This window comes from Dysidea avara, chromosome 3 (assembly GCF_963678975.1).
Source record: "Dysidea avara chromosome 3, odDysAvar1.4, whole genome shotgun sequence".
In the NCBI taxonomy this organism is placed as follows: Eukaryota; Metazoa; Porifera; class Demospongiae; order Dictyoceratida; family Dysideidae; genus Dysidea; species Dysidea avara.
The window spans coordinates 3,516,426-3,530,131 of record NC_089274.1 but is presented as its reverse complement, the minus strand read 5'-3'; the positions used below and the strand labels follow the sequence as shown (position 1 = coordinate 3,530,131).

At 37.3% G+C, this 13,706-nt stretch overlaps 2 protein-coding genes across 7 annotated transcripts in view; one reads left to right on the top strand and one right to left on the bottom strand.

Annotated features, from left to right (window-relative positions):
* The window catches only part of LOC136248929 (uncharacterized), a 43,376-nt gene that overhangs the window by 3,217 nt on the left and 26,453 nt on the right, over nt 1-13,706 (bottom strand). The window contains exons 1-3 of one of the 6 annotated variants that reach the window (XR_010697924.1): nt 13,489-13,576; nt 13,327-13,438; nt 921-1,043 (exon numbers count right to left, since the gene is read on the bottom strand). The gene's annotated coding sequence lies outside the window, so the exon portion shown is untranslated. Of the gene's footprint in view, nt 1-905; nt 1,044-2,117; nt 3,999-13,045; nt 13,172-13,326; nt 13,577-13,706 lie in introns of those variants that run through there. The other 5 variants (XR_010697920.1, XR_010697921.1, XR_010697925.1 and 2 more) reach the window with 5 other exon arrangements.
* On the top strand, nt 6,097-9,750 carry LOC136251658 (uncharacterized). Its single transcript, XM_066044108.1, has 6 exons — nt 6,097-8,784; nt 8,831-9,078; nt 9,138-9,269; nt 9,322-9,363; nt 9,420-9,455; nt 9,501-9,750. Exons 1-6 carry the CDS (start codon nt 6,885-6,887, stop codon nt 9,561-9,563), a joined length of 2,421 nt encoding a protein of 806 aa, XP_065900180.1. The 5' UTR covers nt 6,097-6,884; the 3' UTR covers nt 9,564-9,750.

Here is a 13,706-nt window from a genome sequence, read left to right as displayed (position 1 = left end):
GAATGCCTGATAGGCAACGCATACAAATTTGAGTGTAACTGCTCCATGTAGAAACTGTACAGCGCTCACTACAAAACCATTTGGCAAAGGAATTTGAGTATTAATTTTTGTATCAGGTATTCTAACAAAGAAGTCACGTACTCTATAAAAAAGTACAATCAACTGTTTTCTATTGGAGACAATTGCATAGTCAGTAGTGAAGATTTAACATTTTAAACAGACCCAATAACCATTTGGCTTGCAGCTGTATTCATCCTTTTTTGTTGTAAACACTGTCCAATTCTTTGTCTACTCCAATGATCATTCAGCTATAGGATTTCTTAATTTCAATTGTGAGCACTACACTTAATCATGAGAAAAAGCCATTAACTACTTTAACTATAGAATGAACCTTAAATCACACTCTGGACATGGAGACAGAGAATTTGTAATAAGTAGTAGCACTGTGGTCTGTTTGAGACAAGTCTTCTTCATAATTATTCCATTTCACAAAAACTATAGAATGTTACCACACCATTGTTATAGACAATACCATAATATGGATATTAACCTTGATGATTGTGGAATCTAATAGTATGCATTACTAGTCTACTCTGTTAATGTAGTTACTATTGGCAAAGGGAAAAACTGCGGGTGGTCGACATGAAGTTATTAATTAATCTATCGTTGTTGAGTTAAAATACACATGGTCCACTTTGGATACAGATGGAATGAAACAAGTCATTTTACCATGCATTAAGGTATAGGCACAGATTCTACTTGTACTTGAAGTGTCATTAAAATAATAAGCTTTGGTGTGCATTGAATGCTTCATGGAATATAGTTGCATAGTGGTTGACAATTGATCACTAAAGTCATTATAGTTTAAAGAATTGTGAGGAAAATTCAACATATACAACAAATACCTTAATCCCCACTACCTTTTACTAGTATTCCATTAATGATGGTAGTGAAAACAAGCCTGTTTTCCGTATCCTTTTCTGTTGTCAGTAGCTTTTTTTATTTGCATGGTTAGAGGATACTTCATTGAATATTCCTTTACACTATAAGCAAATACAATGTGATGAAAATAATTATGGTAGTACAACATACTGATGTGGCATATCAAGACACACGGTAACTGGTGTATAATGCATCCCAATTGTAAGAAGCATGTTACACACTCTGGCCAATGTGTGTTACTATCAGGAGCCACTGTAAGGTAATTTTAATGCATACATATAGCTCTGTTTGGCAATTCAAAATAGGACAAGTTTAATAGCAGAATTCTGCACCAGTTTGAATGTTCACATGTTAAATTTTAGAGACTTTATCCCAAGTTAACATTGACTTCCATTTTTGGCTGCCACCTTTGATTCCCCAACCATTTTAATCCTGGCCTTTTAAGACTGCACTTGTTTGGGGTGGATCTCTTATATTTCAAGCTCTATATCTGGTAGCTTTGTTCATTTGGTTGTTTCGTCACCTTTTTTTTGTTTTTTTACAAACCTAACTCAAGTCTCTTGCATTCCTCTCCCCCTACAGTGTACTCACATCCACTTATGTATGTAATTTATACTCAAGATTTTAAAGGCAAGGATTTTTGTGGTTGTTACTTGAAGACAACTTGTTTTCTACATAAATTGCCCTTAATTTCATCTTTGTTTCCAAGCATGAAATTTTTATAGCAACTAGGGTTTTTTTTAGAGACCAGCGATGTATTTTGAGTGACATCTGGTGCTTAATAGAATACAAATTGTGGCAGAGTGTAATCAGTGTAACAGACTGAAGTACGCATGGAAAACCATTATGCATGTATTGTTACTGAAGTTATGCTAAGAGTGTTCTGCTATATGGTGGTTATGGTGATGAGTGCATGGATTAATGCTAATAAGTTTGAAGATACATACAGCAGCACCAAGGGAAAGAATAAAAATAACTATCAATAAGAACTTCAATTATAGTCTGGGGAATATATAAATTTGTATTGTGTATCAAATAGCTTCTTTTGGGGTGTCAATAAGTTTACACATGGAGCAAAGAAATTGGTTGAAACCATTTGCATTTTATTGCTCTGACTGTCTTTATATAAGTGATTTTTGTGCATATGACATGTAACATAGTGACACCTCACTTACATGGTATGTATTCTGTAATCTAAAGATGTCAAAGATGAAACCAAGTTGGGTAAGGATAACAAAGCTGATGATGAGGTGCCTGCATTAAGAAAACACCAACGTAGAAGTGTCTCTTCTTTCAATGGCGTTGAGGAGTATTATAATAGCATTATCACTAACAATGTATTAATCTACAATAAGATTGAGGAAAAGGCTCCCGTCTTGAATGATCACATCAAATTCTACACTCTGGATATAGTCCAGAAAGATGTCCAAAAAAGCACAGAAAGCTACTTTGAGACATACAAAGGACCAATGGAAGTAAAAGCTGCTGGCAAGCTTGCTTTAATGTCGCAACAAAAGGATAAAACCAGTGCCAGTCCAACTCGTAAGAGTGGTTTTGCAGGAAGAGGTAATCCTGGAGATGGAAATAGCAGTGATGACAGTGATGATAATGATCATAACAACAGTGGTGACAGCAGTGGCGGTGGTGGTGACGGCGACAGAGGTGGTGGTGGTGATGGTGACAGAGGTGGTGGTGGTGACGGCGACAGAGGTGGTGGTGGTGATGGTGACAGAGGTGGTCACCGACATGGTGACATCAACAACAAAGGGGATAATCACTGTGCTTTAATTACATTCTTCAGTTTGCTTACTGTCATGGTGGTTGAAAGTGTAGTAATTGGATGGGTCTTGCTACAGATTGGCAGCAACATCAACAGTGGCTACCATGGCAGGTTGAACTCTGTACTTTGTAATAGAACAGGAACAATGTGGAATCTTGAAAGCAGCTTCAATGATACGTTGATTATTTTCCCAGAGTTGTTTCACCAGTATGCTACTACTAGTACAACATTCGGTATTTGGCAACATGAGGCTTATGTAGCTATAGATGGACACGCTGATTCATGCAAGGCATGCAGCCTTACAGTGAACAAAAATATTTTGTTCAGTACGACAGATTTGCCTGAAATGGACATCACATTTAAAAACATCACCACAAGCGCTTTAGTTGAATGCCTTCCGAAATATCAGATTTTGCACAACCATAGCAGTTCACTAAGAATACTACAGGAGACACAACGGTCTTATATTATGGTCAAGTTGCACATGCAACAGTTACATGTACTAGTATTTAACTGTCAAGAAGCTCGAATTCTGAAGACTGCAATACATATTCAGCTCATCAAAATTGAATATGTACCTTGTATACCTCAGAAACACATGTCAACACAACACTTCCAATTAATGCTACCACAGCTTACCACCACTGTATCATGGAACATGACCAGCAACTGCCAAGCACAGGATAGGGATAGCAGTATGATTTACAAGTGCCAAGCAAAACATCATGCATCTGCTAATTTTACATCAGACCTGTTGTATTTATATAGCCTGACTACAGAACAGAACTACAGAAATGCTAGCTTTGACTACAGTAGTACACTGGAGGTGTACACAAATAATGCAACTGGGGAATCCCCACATGAAGGTGACAGGAGCAATTTCACCCAATTAGAAGTTCGTGCAGAAATTCAACAGAGTGAAATGTCGTCAAACATATCTAATTCATGTTGGTTGCTGCAATCAAACAATTATAGTACGGATTACAACACGCAGAATAATAACACTAAGCTAAGCATGTATTCAGCAAATTTACAACATCATACAGCAAGTTTTACTGGCGCAAATACAACAACCTGGAGATCCAGTCAAATGTCGCATACAACTGGTGGCATTACTAAGAAACAAATTTATGCAGTAATATCAAAAAGGAGGTTGAACAATAGTACACTAGTTTCTATTTGTCAACTAATTGTAGTATTTACTGACAACTGGTATGCCTATAGACCGCGATGCATTGTTAGGATAAAGCCACTTGAACTGTCTACCACTACCTGTAAGCTATCAACTCTGAATGGATACCAGCAGGAAACATTAAAGATAGATTATGAACAACCCTTGCAGCCTCATAGCAGGTTGCATCAGACAATGTTGCCAATACAGTTATTGTACAACAGCACAAAGAAGTCAAAATTCAGCTGCTGTGATACGATAGTCAATGCAGTTTCTACCAACCACAATGATGTATCTGTTGCCAACTACACAATTACTAACAATATTTCTCAAAGTACATGGATGCATGGGAACACAGAAAGAACCACTCAAAGATCTGCTGAACACGAGGTACAACATGATCAGAAGACAACGACAACCAATGTCACTGCAGAGTCTGCACATGAAAGAGTTATAAATCAGAACTTAACCTATGTAGAGAGTTTTACAGCTGAATTGGTAGAGTTCCATTACCTGCAGCCTGAAGGATTATCTGAAATACTTAACTACCAGGAGTTCTGTAAATTACATTACTTAATGCCTTCAACACTGTTTAAATGCAATTGTGATATGAATTTATCAACTTGGCAACTGGAAAGCTTACCTCACCCAGAGCTACCAGTTTATTCAACAAAAGCACTTGCAAACTTGATGCTGTGGCACAGCCTAGATTTCCACACTAAGTTAGAATATAACAACAATAGTATTGATTGCATGCTGGAAGATGATGGTGCAATCACCCTGCTAGCTACTGAGTCCACTTTAACAAACACAACTATATGTTTACAGTCAATATCTCACAGACAATTGCGTAAACGAACAGCATTTGAAACAAGCAAAGTACTCTGTTGGTTTAATGTCCAGTTTAATTACATGAGGTTGGTAGTATGTTTGCAGCATATGGACAAGGTGTCACTGGTCAGAGAAGATACTGTTTGGCATTTCTGTAAGGTTAACATGCTGTATTGCTACCAGTATTTTGTTCCACCACTACCCACACAAAGTTACAATGAATATTCCTGCATCATAACGTTATGTCAGAATGCTACACCAGGTGACTTACACATGCTTCAGTGTATTTGCGTTAATGGTGCTGCTTATCAAAATCTTGTCTTTAATACGACAGCTTCTACCAACTATAAAGACGTATCTGTTGCCAACTGCACAATTACTAACAATATTTCTCAAAGTACATGGCTGCATGGGAACAAAGAAAGAACCACTCAGAGATATGCTAAACATGAGGCACAACATGCAATGAAAGCCATTGTCAATGCAGAGTCTGCACATGAAAGTGTTACAAATATGAACTTAAATTGCAAAGATGGTTTTACAAATGAATTAGTAGACTCCCATAGCTTACAAGTACAGCTTTTCGCAATTCCTAATTATTGGGGTTTTTCTGAGTTACATTACCTAATGCCTTCAACACTGTTTGAATGCAATAGTGATATGAATTTGTCGACTTTACAAATGGAAAGCCCACCTCACCTGGAGCTATTAGCATATTTGACAAAAGTAATTGTAAACTTGACACTGTGGCACAACATAGATAACCCAACTGAACTAGAACATCACAACAGGGTTTATTTTGTGCTGGAAGATAATGGTGCAGTTGATAACATCACTGTGCTAGCTACAGATATACCTGAATCCACTTTAACAAACACAACTATATGTTTACAGTCAATATCTCACAGAAAATTGTATGAGCGAACAACATTAGAAACAAGCGAATCGTTCTGGTGGTTTAATGTCCAGGTTAATTATACGAGGTTGATATGTTTGCAGTATTCATCACCAGCCAGAGAAAAAATTGTTTGGAATTTCTGTAATGTTAACATCTGGTATTGCTACCAGTGTTGTGTCTCACTACCCACACAGAGTTACAATGAACATTTGTGTACCATAACATTTTTTCATCAGAATACAACACGAGGTGAGATCCCTGACCCCAACCTGTTCTTCATTAATGGTGCTACTTATCAACTTGTCTGTAAATATAGAGAGATGGATGCAATTGGAGGTTTGATTAATGCTAGCTGTTACAGAGAATGTTCTGATAATTTTGATCCAATTTGCAGTCACTATTGCAAAGCTGCTTTGAAAACTAATGCTAAAATTGACATACATGAAAAGTTGCAGATAAGAAATATATCATGGGGATTATACAACTGTATTCCAGTACTTGTACACTCAATTCAGTTCAGTTCAGTTGGAGTGAGATGCAACAATACGACAATCAATTGTTGCTGTAAATATTGTTTATGTCACACTATGCTTAGTGACTGCAGAGGATTAGTAGTTGAATGGAATTTGTGTATTGAGACACCAAACACTGTCATGCTACAAGTAATTTTGACCCACTGCTGTAAGCATTCAGCCATCAACACATCTTTCTTAAGCAGTTTAGTAAATTTACCAGTGCTACAATGTGATTTAACGCATTATCAGTATTGTGCAACTATCAATGGTGACTACTCAATGACAATACTACAAACTCAGGACCATGCCAACTATAGCAAACCAGTTGAAAAACTGAAGACTCCAATCACACATTGTATATTCAATAATGCAATGTTGTCTAGGATGGCTTCACAGTCATGGTTAGTCCAACACCAGTCTAACAGATTTGTGGTGAATAGCTTATATTCTTGTAATACCAGAGTATTAAGATGTGGTGATCTATGCGAATGCAAGCTGCAAACTCAATCTTGGAAAAGCATCTGCTTTATTAACTGTGATGAAGCACCTGTTAAACTTAACTTTACTACAACAGTCCTTAACTACTGTAGCACAGTATTTCAACTTAACAAGACTGCATTATTATGAATAAGGTTTGTGTTGCAGTTACCATCTCTCCAGTCATTTAATGGGAAGCAACTTATCTTGAATAAATTATGCTGTTGTATTTGGAACAAAGAATTTATCACTGAAGTCTCCAACTATTTCATGCCACCGGATAATAAGTGTATAATAGTGCAGAAGTCAACATGTTTAGTAAGCAAGGAAGAAGAATCACTTATGAGACCAAATCAAGACCAGTCATTCCCGTGTAACCATTCCAAAGAGCTAATTATGTGGTCAGGTGGTACAGATAGTGTACTTGCTTCACTACTGCTGCAAAGGAATAACAGCATTATCATTATGTCTTCTGTACTACCTTCAGATAATATTTGGATAAAACCTCTAAATCATAACTTTTGCTTAATGGTTATGTCAATTGATAAATGTTTTGATTACAGTACGTCTTCATTTTACAATTATGACCCTTTGAGGTGTGTGTGTAGCCTAGTTTATCCTTGTTTCGTAGTGACTGATGGATACCCTACAGTTAAAACTGACTCTGCTGCATTTCTTTATGTTGTACTATATTCAATTGTTGATCACATCATCCTTGAAGAGCAAGATGCTTTATTAATACACAAGAGTACCTACACATTTGCACCAGTACAGCATCACGCTATTTGCTATCAACATTTGGTGAAGATAAAGAGAACAGTGACAGGTCTTAATGCCACTGAACTTGAGATTTCATCACCATGCAATACAAAGAACACAGTTGTGTACGTCATTGCTGATAATGCCTATTGTTCTGTGAATTCATTGATGAAGATGGTAGTAAGTGTTACGGATTACGTTAAGATGTTATCAATGAGGGAACACGTCACAAACAAACTTTACACATGTCTGTTACATCATGACTGTCCTTGGTATGTATTGTGTATGACTAGACTTGACACCACAGCCATCTATAGCACAACTGATACTGTAGCATACAAGGAGTATACTAATATTCCAAACACCACTGAAGTAGTTAGACAGACCGTGAGTAGTCCAGTAGACCATCAACATCATGGAGTAACTAGTGAATGTGGCTATGTTTATATAATAGCTGATGACAAAATGATTTTGTGGATAAGACTATTGCGAGTCAATAAGAGATATTGTACTACTAGTACACTTTTATTAAAAGGAGATTGTGGGTTAAATGGACAGCACATATTGCCACACTACAGTAATCCCCCACATGATTTAGTACTTATACTGATATTCAGTGAGATATGTATCAGTTTAACACCAGTATGTAACATGATTACTGACTTTGTAGTACAAGAATTTGTTGGTTGTCAAAATGAGACTTGGTTAAAAGATGAGACACATATTGTGAAAAAAGAACAAATTAAACCTTTTTCTGAAGTGTTTTTTTCGTGGGCGAAGATATATAGTATTGATGCAAAACATCAATCAAAACACTGTGACAAGTTACAATATTGGGGTTTGTTTAATGGGAAAAGCAGTAGACAGACATTGGAAGATGCACATAGATGTTGTTTATTCAGATGTATTCCTGGTCACTATCATAAAGATGCCAATACATCATTCAACATTCCTGTAGTGACATATACCATTGCACCACCATCAGTAGATACATCACCAAACTGCCATACTTTCATTGTTCTTCCTTTGACAAACATATTATTTCCACTTTGGTCCAACTGGAACAACAGTAGCAGCAGTTCGGAATTCTTTTTTACAGCATTCAGAAATCAACTTAACAAGGTTGAATGTACTGATGCAGTAAGAAAGAAGAATGGAGAATCAGTATTTATGACTGAAAATCAAAAATGTTTTGCACCCAACAAAACAGTTGCAGATGATCAAGCACTTTTAAAGATAACCAATTGCTCAGTGCATTCAACAGTAAGCATACCAGCTACTTTGCTGCAAGTGTTTGGCATACGAGTTGGCTGGTCCCCTAAAGTAGACAATACTACACAGCTGCTACTATGTTTGCTACTGATTGTCAGTGTAGTAGTGATTGGTGGGATGTACATGTTAAGGACTAAAGGTAAGACTGTTCAATAAAATAGGTTATTATGTATAATAATATACAGTAGCTACTACCAAAGTGGTACAAAGAGATGGATTTGAAATATCAAGTGAGCGTCAGCCAGTCGCAAGGGGAATTCAGAAAAAACTCTATCCATTTGAAGATAGTGGTGTTATTTATGATATTGAACGAGGTCCTGGTAAAGGTAATCCTTCATCACTAGACTTTGCTCAAGAAAGTCCACCATCATTATCCAACTCAACCTCTTCATCTAATAGTACAGTCAGCAGTTCAGACTCTGGAATCGTAGTGGTAAGTATTGATCAATATCATTATAGCTCAGTATAGCATATTCTTTTACAATTCCCCAGGATGCAGTTGAGGAACATGATAGTAAAAAAGATTGGACTGGTCCTTCATCACCACCTCCTGTCCGTCGCAGTACAGATTCAGTGATAGCATTCATGCACTTTAATGGAACAGGTGGCAGTTGTGATACTGAAGTAAGCAACTAACCCAATATTTACATATTGTCATCATTAATAATTTGTGTAGAGAATAATTGAAGAAGAAGTGAATGATTGCCCAGTGCAGCAGGTACAGTCATATACAGTCCATAGCTAAATGTATGTGAATAACTCCTTCCTGTGAAGGTGATGGGATCACACAGTAGCACATGTACATCAGTGGTTAGTAACAATGTCATTTGTTTTAGTTATGCTATTCATATACAGGATAGTAGAGATGGGACACATGAAGAGGACAATGAATACATTCCTGTACAATCCACTCGTTAACTTTTACTTCATGACACACGAACATTTGCACATGAAATAAGTAGAGCACATTACAAAGCCATTTTGGAGCTGCAGTTGCATTATTTCTATTACTACTAGTAGTTTGAGCATTGTAGTGTATAGTTGTTTTAGCACATGATCTAGGTTATGTAATTCTTGTAAAATCCACGCGTCCGCCATATTGGTGCACATACGTAATACCAATGCGAGCGAATCAATAGAATCATCAAGATGTTGAAGTAAGATATCTAAGCAATCTTTGTACGCTGAAAGGAAGCAAAGGATCTATAGAGAAATTCTCGAGTGGGATTGACTCGTTTTCCAAGCCTAGTGAAGGGGAACCTGATTTAATTTTGCCAGTCCGTGCCAGTCAATGGAAGCTATCATATCTTGTTCTTCAGACTAGTTTTATTACTATGGCACAGTTTAAAGCCAGGAAAGGCTACAACCAATTAGAAATAATCACAAAGAAACACCAGCAATAATGTATATATAAGTTCTCCTAATAGTTATCTGCAGTCCGGGCAATACCACTTGAATCTTAAGGTTCGATCATTTGATATGGAACCATTCAGGACAACTCAAATCATTGCATAGTTCCTGCCTCAATCAGCATGCAACATGGGTACAATGGTTGATTTACTGTAACTCACTCGACCACAAGTAAAAGCAATTCATTTATCATCTACAATTCTCCTTGTGCTCACTACTTCGACCTATCCAACCACACACAAATTGATTGTAGCCTTTCCTGGCTTTAAACTGTGTCATAGTAATAAAATTAGTCTGAAGAACAAGATATGACAGCTTCCATTGACTGGTGCAGACTGGCAAAATTTAATCTCGCTTCCCTTCACTAGGATTGGCAAACTGCAATCTTCTCCAAACCTACAGCGTACGAAGATTGCTCAGGTATCTTGCTTCAACACCGCACGTCTTCTACTGATTCTATTGATTTGTTCACATTGGCATTACGTATGTGTGCCAATATGGCGGATGCATGGGTTTTACAAGAATTACGTAACCTAGATCATGTGCTGAAACAACTCTATATATACAGCATTTTTTTTTGTTTATAACTGATACAATGAATTAGAGAGTTCATAACATATTTTTGGAGAAAGTTCCAATACTATTCCGATACAATACAATAAATGTAGTGTGATTAATAGATGTTGGCTACTATATTCTTGGCAATACCAAAAACAAGGAACTTGGAAGTACAAGTGTTCTTAGCATGTAAAACAGCAGTTTTTAGATTACATGTGCAGATTACGATCCATAGTTACATCACGATAATATAAGTACAGTGGAACCTCAATTATTCGAACTAATTGGGGGGGAAGGGTGTTCGGATAATCAAAAGTATGTAAGATTAAACATCCATACATTTATATACTGAGCTTTGCTCAACTACTCTAATAAAGCATACACTTTTTGACAAAAATACCCTATTTGAGCTGATTTGGTGTTTGGATAATTGAGAGTTCGGTTAATCGGTGTTTGGATAATCGAGGTTCCACTGTAATGCATGTATCATATCACCATGATGATATATAACATATTGTAATTATTTTGGCATCACTAGAATAAAGTATAGCAAAGGTCCACAAATTTCTTCATATGTATGAGATTTAGCTAGTTGTACTTATCAAACAGTACGGTAGTACTGTTTAAGTAGGGATCACCCAAAAGTGACATGCACCGCCAATATTTCTGCCTTTAAAAATCATCCTAGAGAAATATTACAAGACAAAAATCACCTTTGCAGAATAATACAGCATTGAAAACAAGAAAACACTTACCGGTGACCGGATAAAGATTTTTTTTAATTTTCCAAAACTCAAAATTCACTGCCTGACCACATTCACAAGCCTAGAGGCCAAATAAAGCAGCGCATGGCCACCATTGTATGCCACAATAACAAACTCACCGGTGGGATGTGCCTTTTGGAGTTCCGACGAGTGTAGACCCTCTGCGCCTTGTCTTTTCTTTTATCTTCAATCAGGCTGCTTGTCTTCTTCATCCACAAAACCATACCGAGGTGTTAGTTTTCCGTATCAACACTTTCTTTCAGCAGCATATATAAATGCCACATAATTATTTCAGAGCTGGATTTTGGAAGCGCTTCAATCCCAGCGCTACTATAAGAGATATACTAGTTAGATATCTGCAACTTTGCGATTGGTATCCTGTTCGCAATAGGTTTGCAACCATGCGCCAATCAATTAAAGATCTAGATGGACTAATATCGATAGAGTATGGAGACCACACCTTCTTAACAATCCAGCTGTTTACTTAACAGTAAACAATCACTCCTTATTCATAGATTATTGAGAGAATCTATGTCTTATTGGCCTAGCTAGCTGCACACCCCTTGGCTGAATCGAGATATATACTCTAATACAACAGTCACAAGTTACATTGTAGCTAGTGGTGCTACAACAAAAACTAAACAAACCAGTATTTTAAATTAAATTAAAAGTGAAGTTAGGATCTGTGCAATAAAATGTAGTGAAACAAGTTATGAATGATATTATAGCATAGCTCAGTGGTAAAGTCCCTTCTTTGCATGCACATTATCTATAACAAGTATTTTGCTCAATGCCAAAGTAGGGACTTCCCACTGAGCTATGCTATCATCTTTCATCTCTTGATCCACTGCTTTGTATTGCACAGATCCCTACTTCATTTTTAAACTAATAATTTTTTTTTTAAATGCTATATGTAACACTATAGCCTTTACGTAGCAGTGACTTTTCACTTTCATCATCAGGTAGGAAAAAGGATCTGTATTGCCTTTTTGTAATAGTGTCCAGAGGTAGATCTAGGATTTGGCTTCTGAAAAGTAATCTAGTGACTAGATACAAACAAGGCATCCTAGGGCATGGCCTGAGAATGTAGAAGCACTGAGGTTGGATTTTAGACTAATTTTAGTTAACAATCACAAATAAATCCATTGCTTTTAAATCCATGAAATAAAAACTAACTGTAGGAAAGTTATGACTAAGCCATAGCTGTAATTGCTCTATTAAAGTAGTTACTTGACTGCTCTATTAGAGTATCTCGATCATTTTAATGTAGTGGTAGGTGGAAAGTAGAGTTTTTATTATTCTTTTATTAAATGCTATCCCACTAGGGACCTGTGAGAAGGCTAAAGCCTGTGAATACAGGGAGTCAGAAACATGTAACTGAAATGTTGAAGAATGCAGAAAATGTCCCAGACGGTCCAGACCCAGTGGTGACTTGATCCCCTGCAACACGCAGTCTAGGCATGCGCCAGAGGAGCCACAACAGCCGGGATCTGAGATCTCTGCATTTGTTGCTGAAGGTTTAATAGTTACATATGGATGCTAGTTCAATGCACTTGCATGCATGCATGCTCTTGAAACACAGTGGTAGTTATAATAGTGATGCATGTCATTAATAAATGAAGTTAACCTGCCAGAGCTGAATTCTCTATTGAAACCTCAGAAACCCACCTGAATCTGCCACTTGAGTCCTCCAGATTTTGGTGATTCTACTGCTCCTGATTGGTGCTAAATTGCAAGAAAGGCCGGCTCATTCTGTGCTCAACAAGCCTTTCTTACAGCATACCTAATGCCAACCTGAAACTGCAGAGTATATAACAAAATCGCTATACTGCGTTATAGCACAATCATGCAGTACAGGCAAGGCTGAAGATGTTTCAAGTAGAAGTGATAAAGATCTAGAGCCTGGCAGTTTTCAGGGTTTATTAATAAGCATTATTAATATAACTTACATGAGTAGCTCTTCATGGGTCATCATCAGTCGGCGACCATCATTCGTTTGTTGCTGCATAGTGGTAGTACTGTGCTGTGTAGACACCTGCTATGACCAGCATTTCTGTCTGTCTGTTTCATGTGTGAGGGTACGGTTCAGTCACTTTAACAACCTGGCTCACGTGTATACTGTAACCGAGACTGTAACTCTCCCGTCACGCAAGTACGCCAACCGATCATCCTCCCAGACGCGGGCCCAGACGACTGCTAACTCCTCCACTAAGATGCTGAGTATGCACTGATTGGCATCCACGTGATGCATGAAGTTGCATAAATCAGATTGTTGCAATCGATGCACCACATGACCACAACAAGGCTTTGTGCTACTATGGTATGTTTC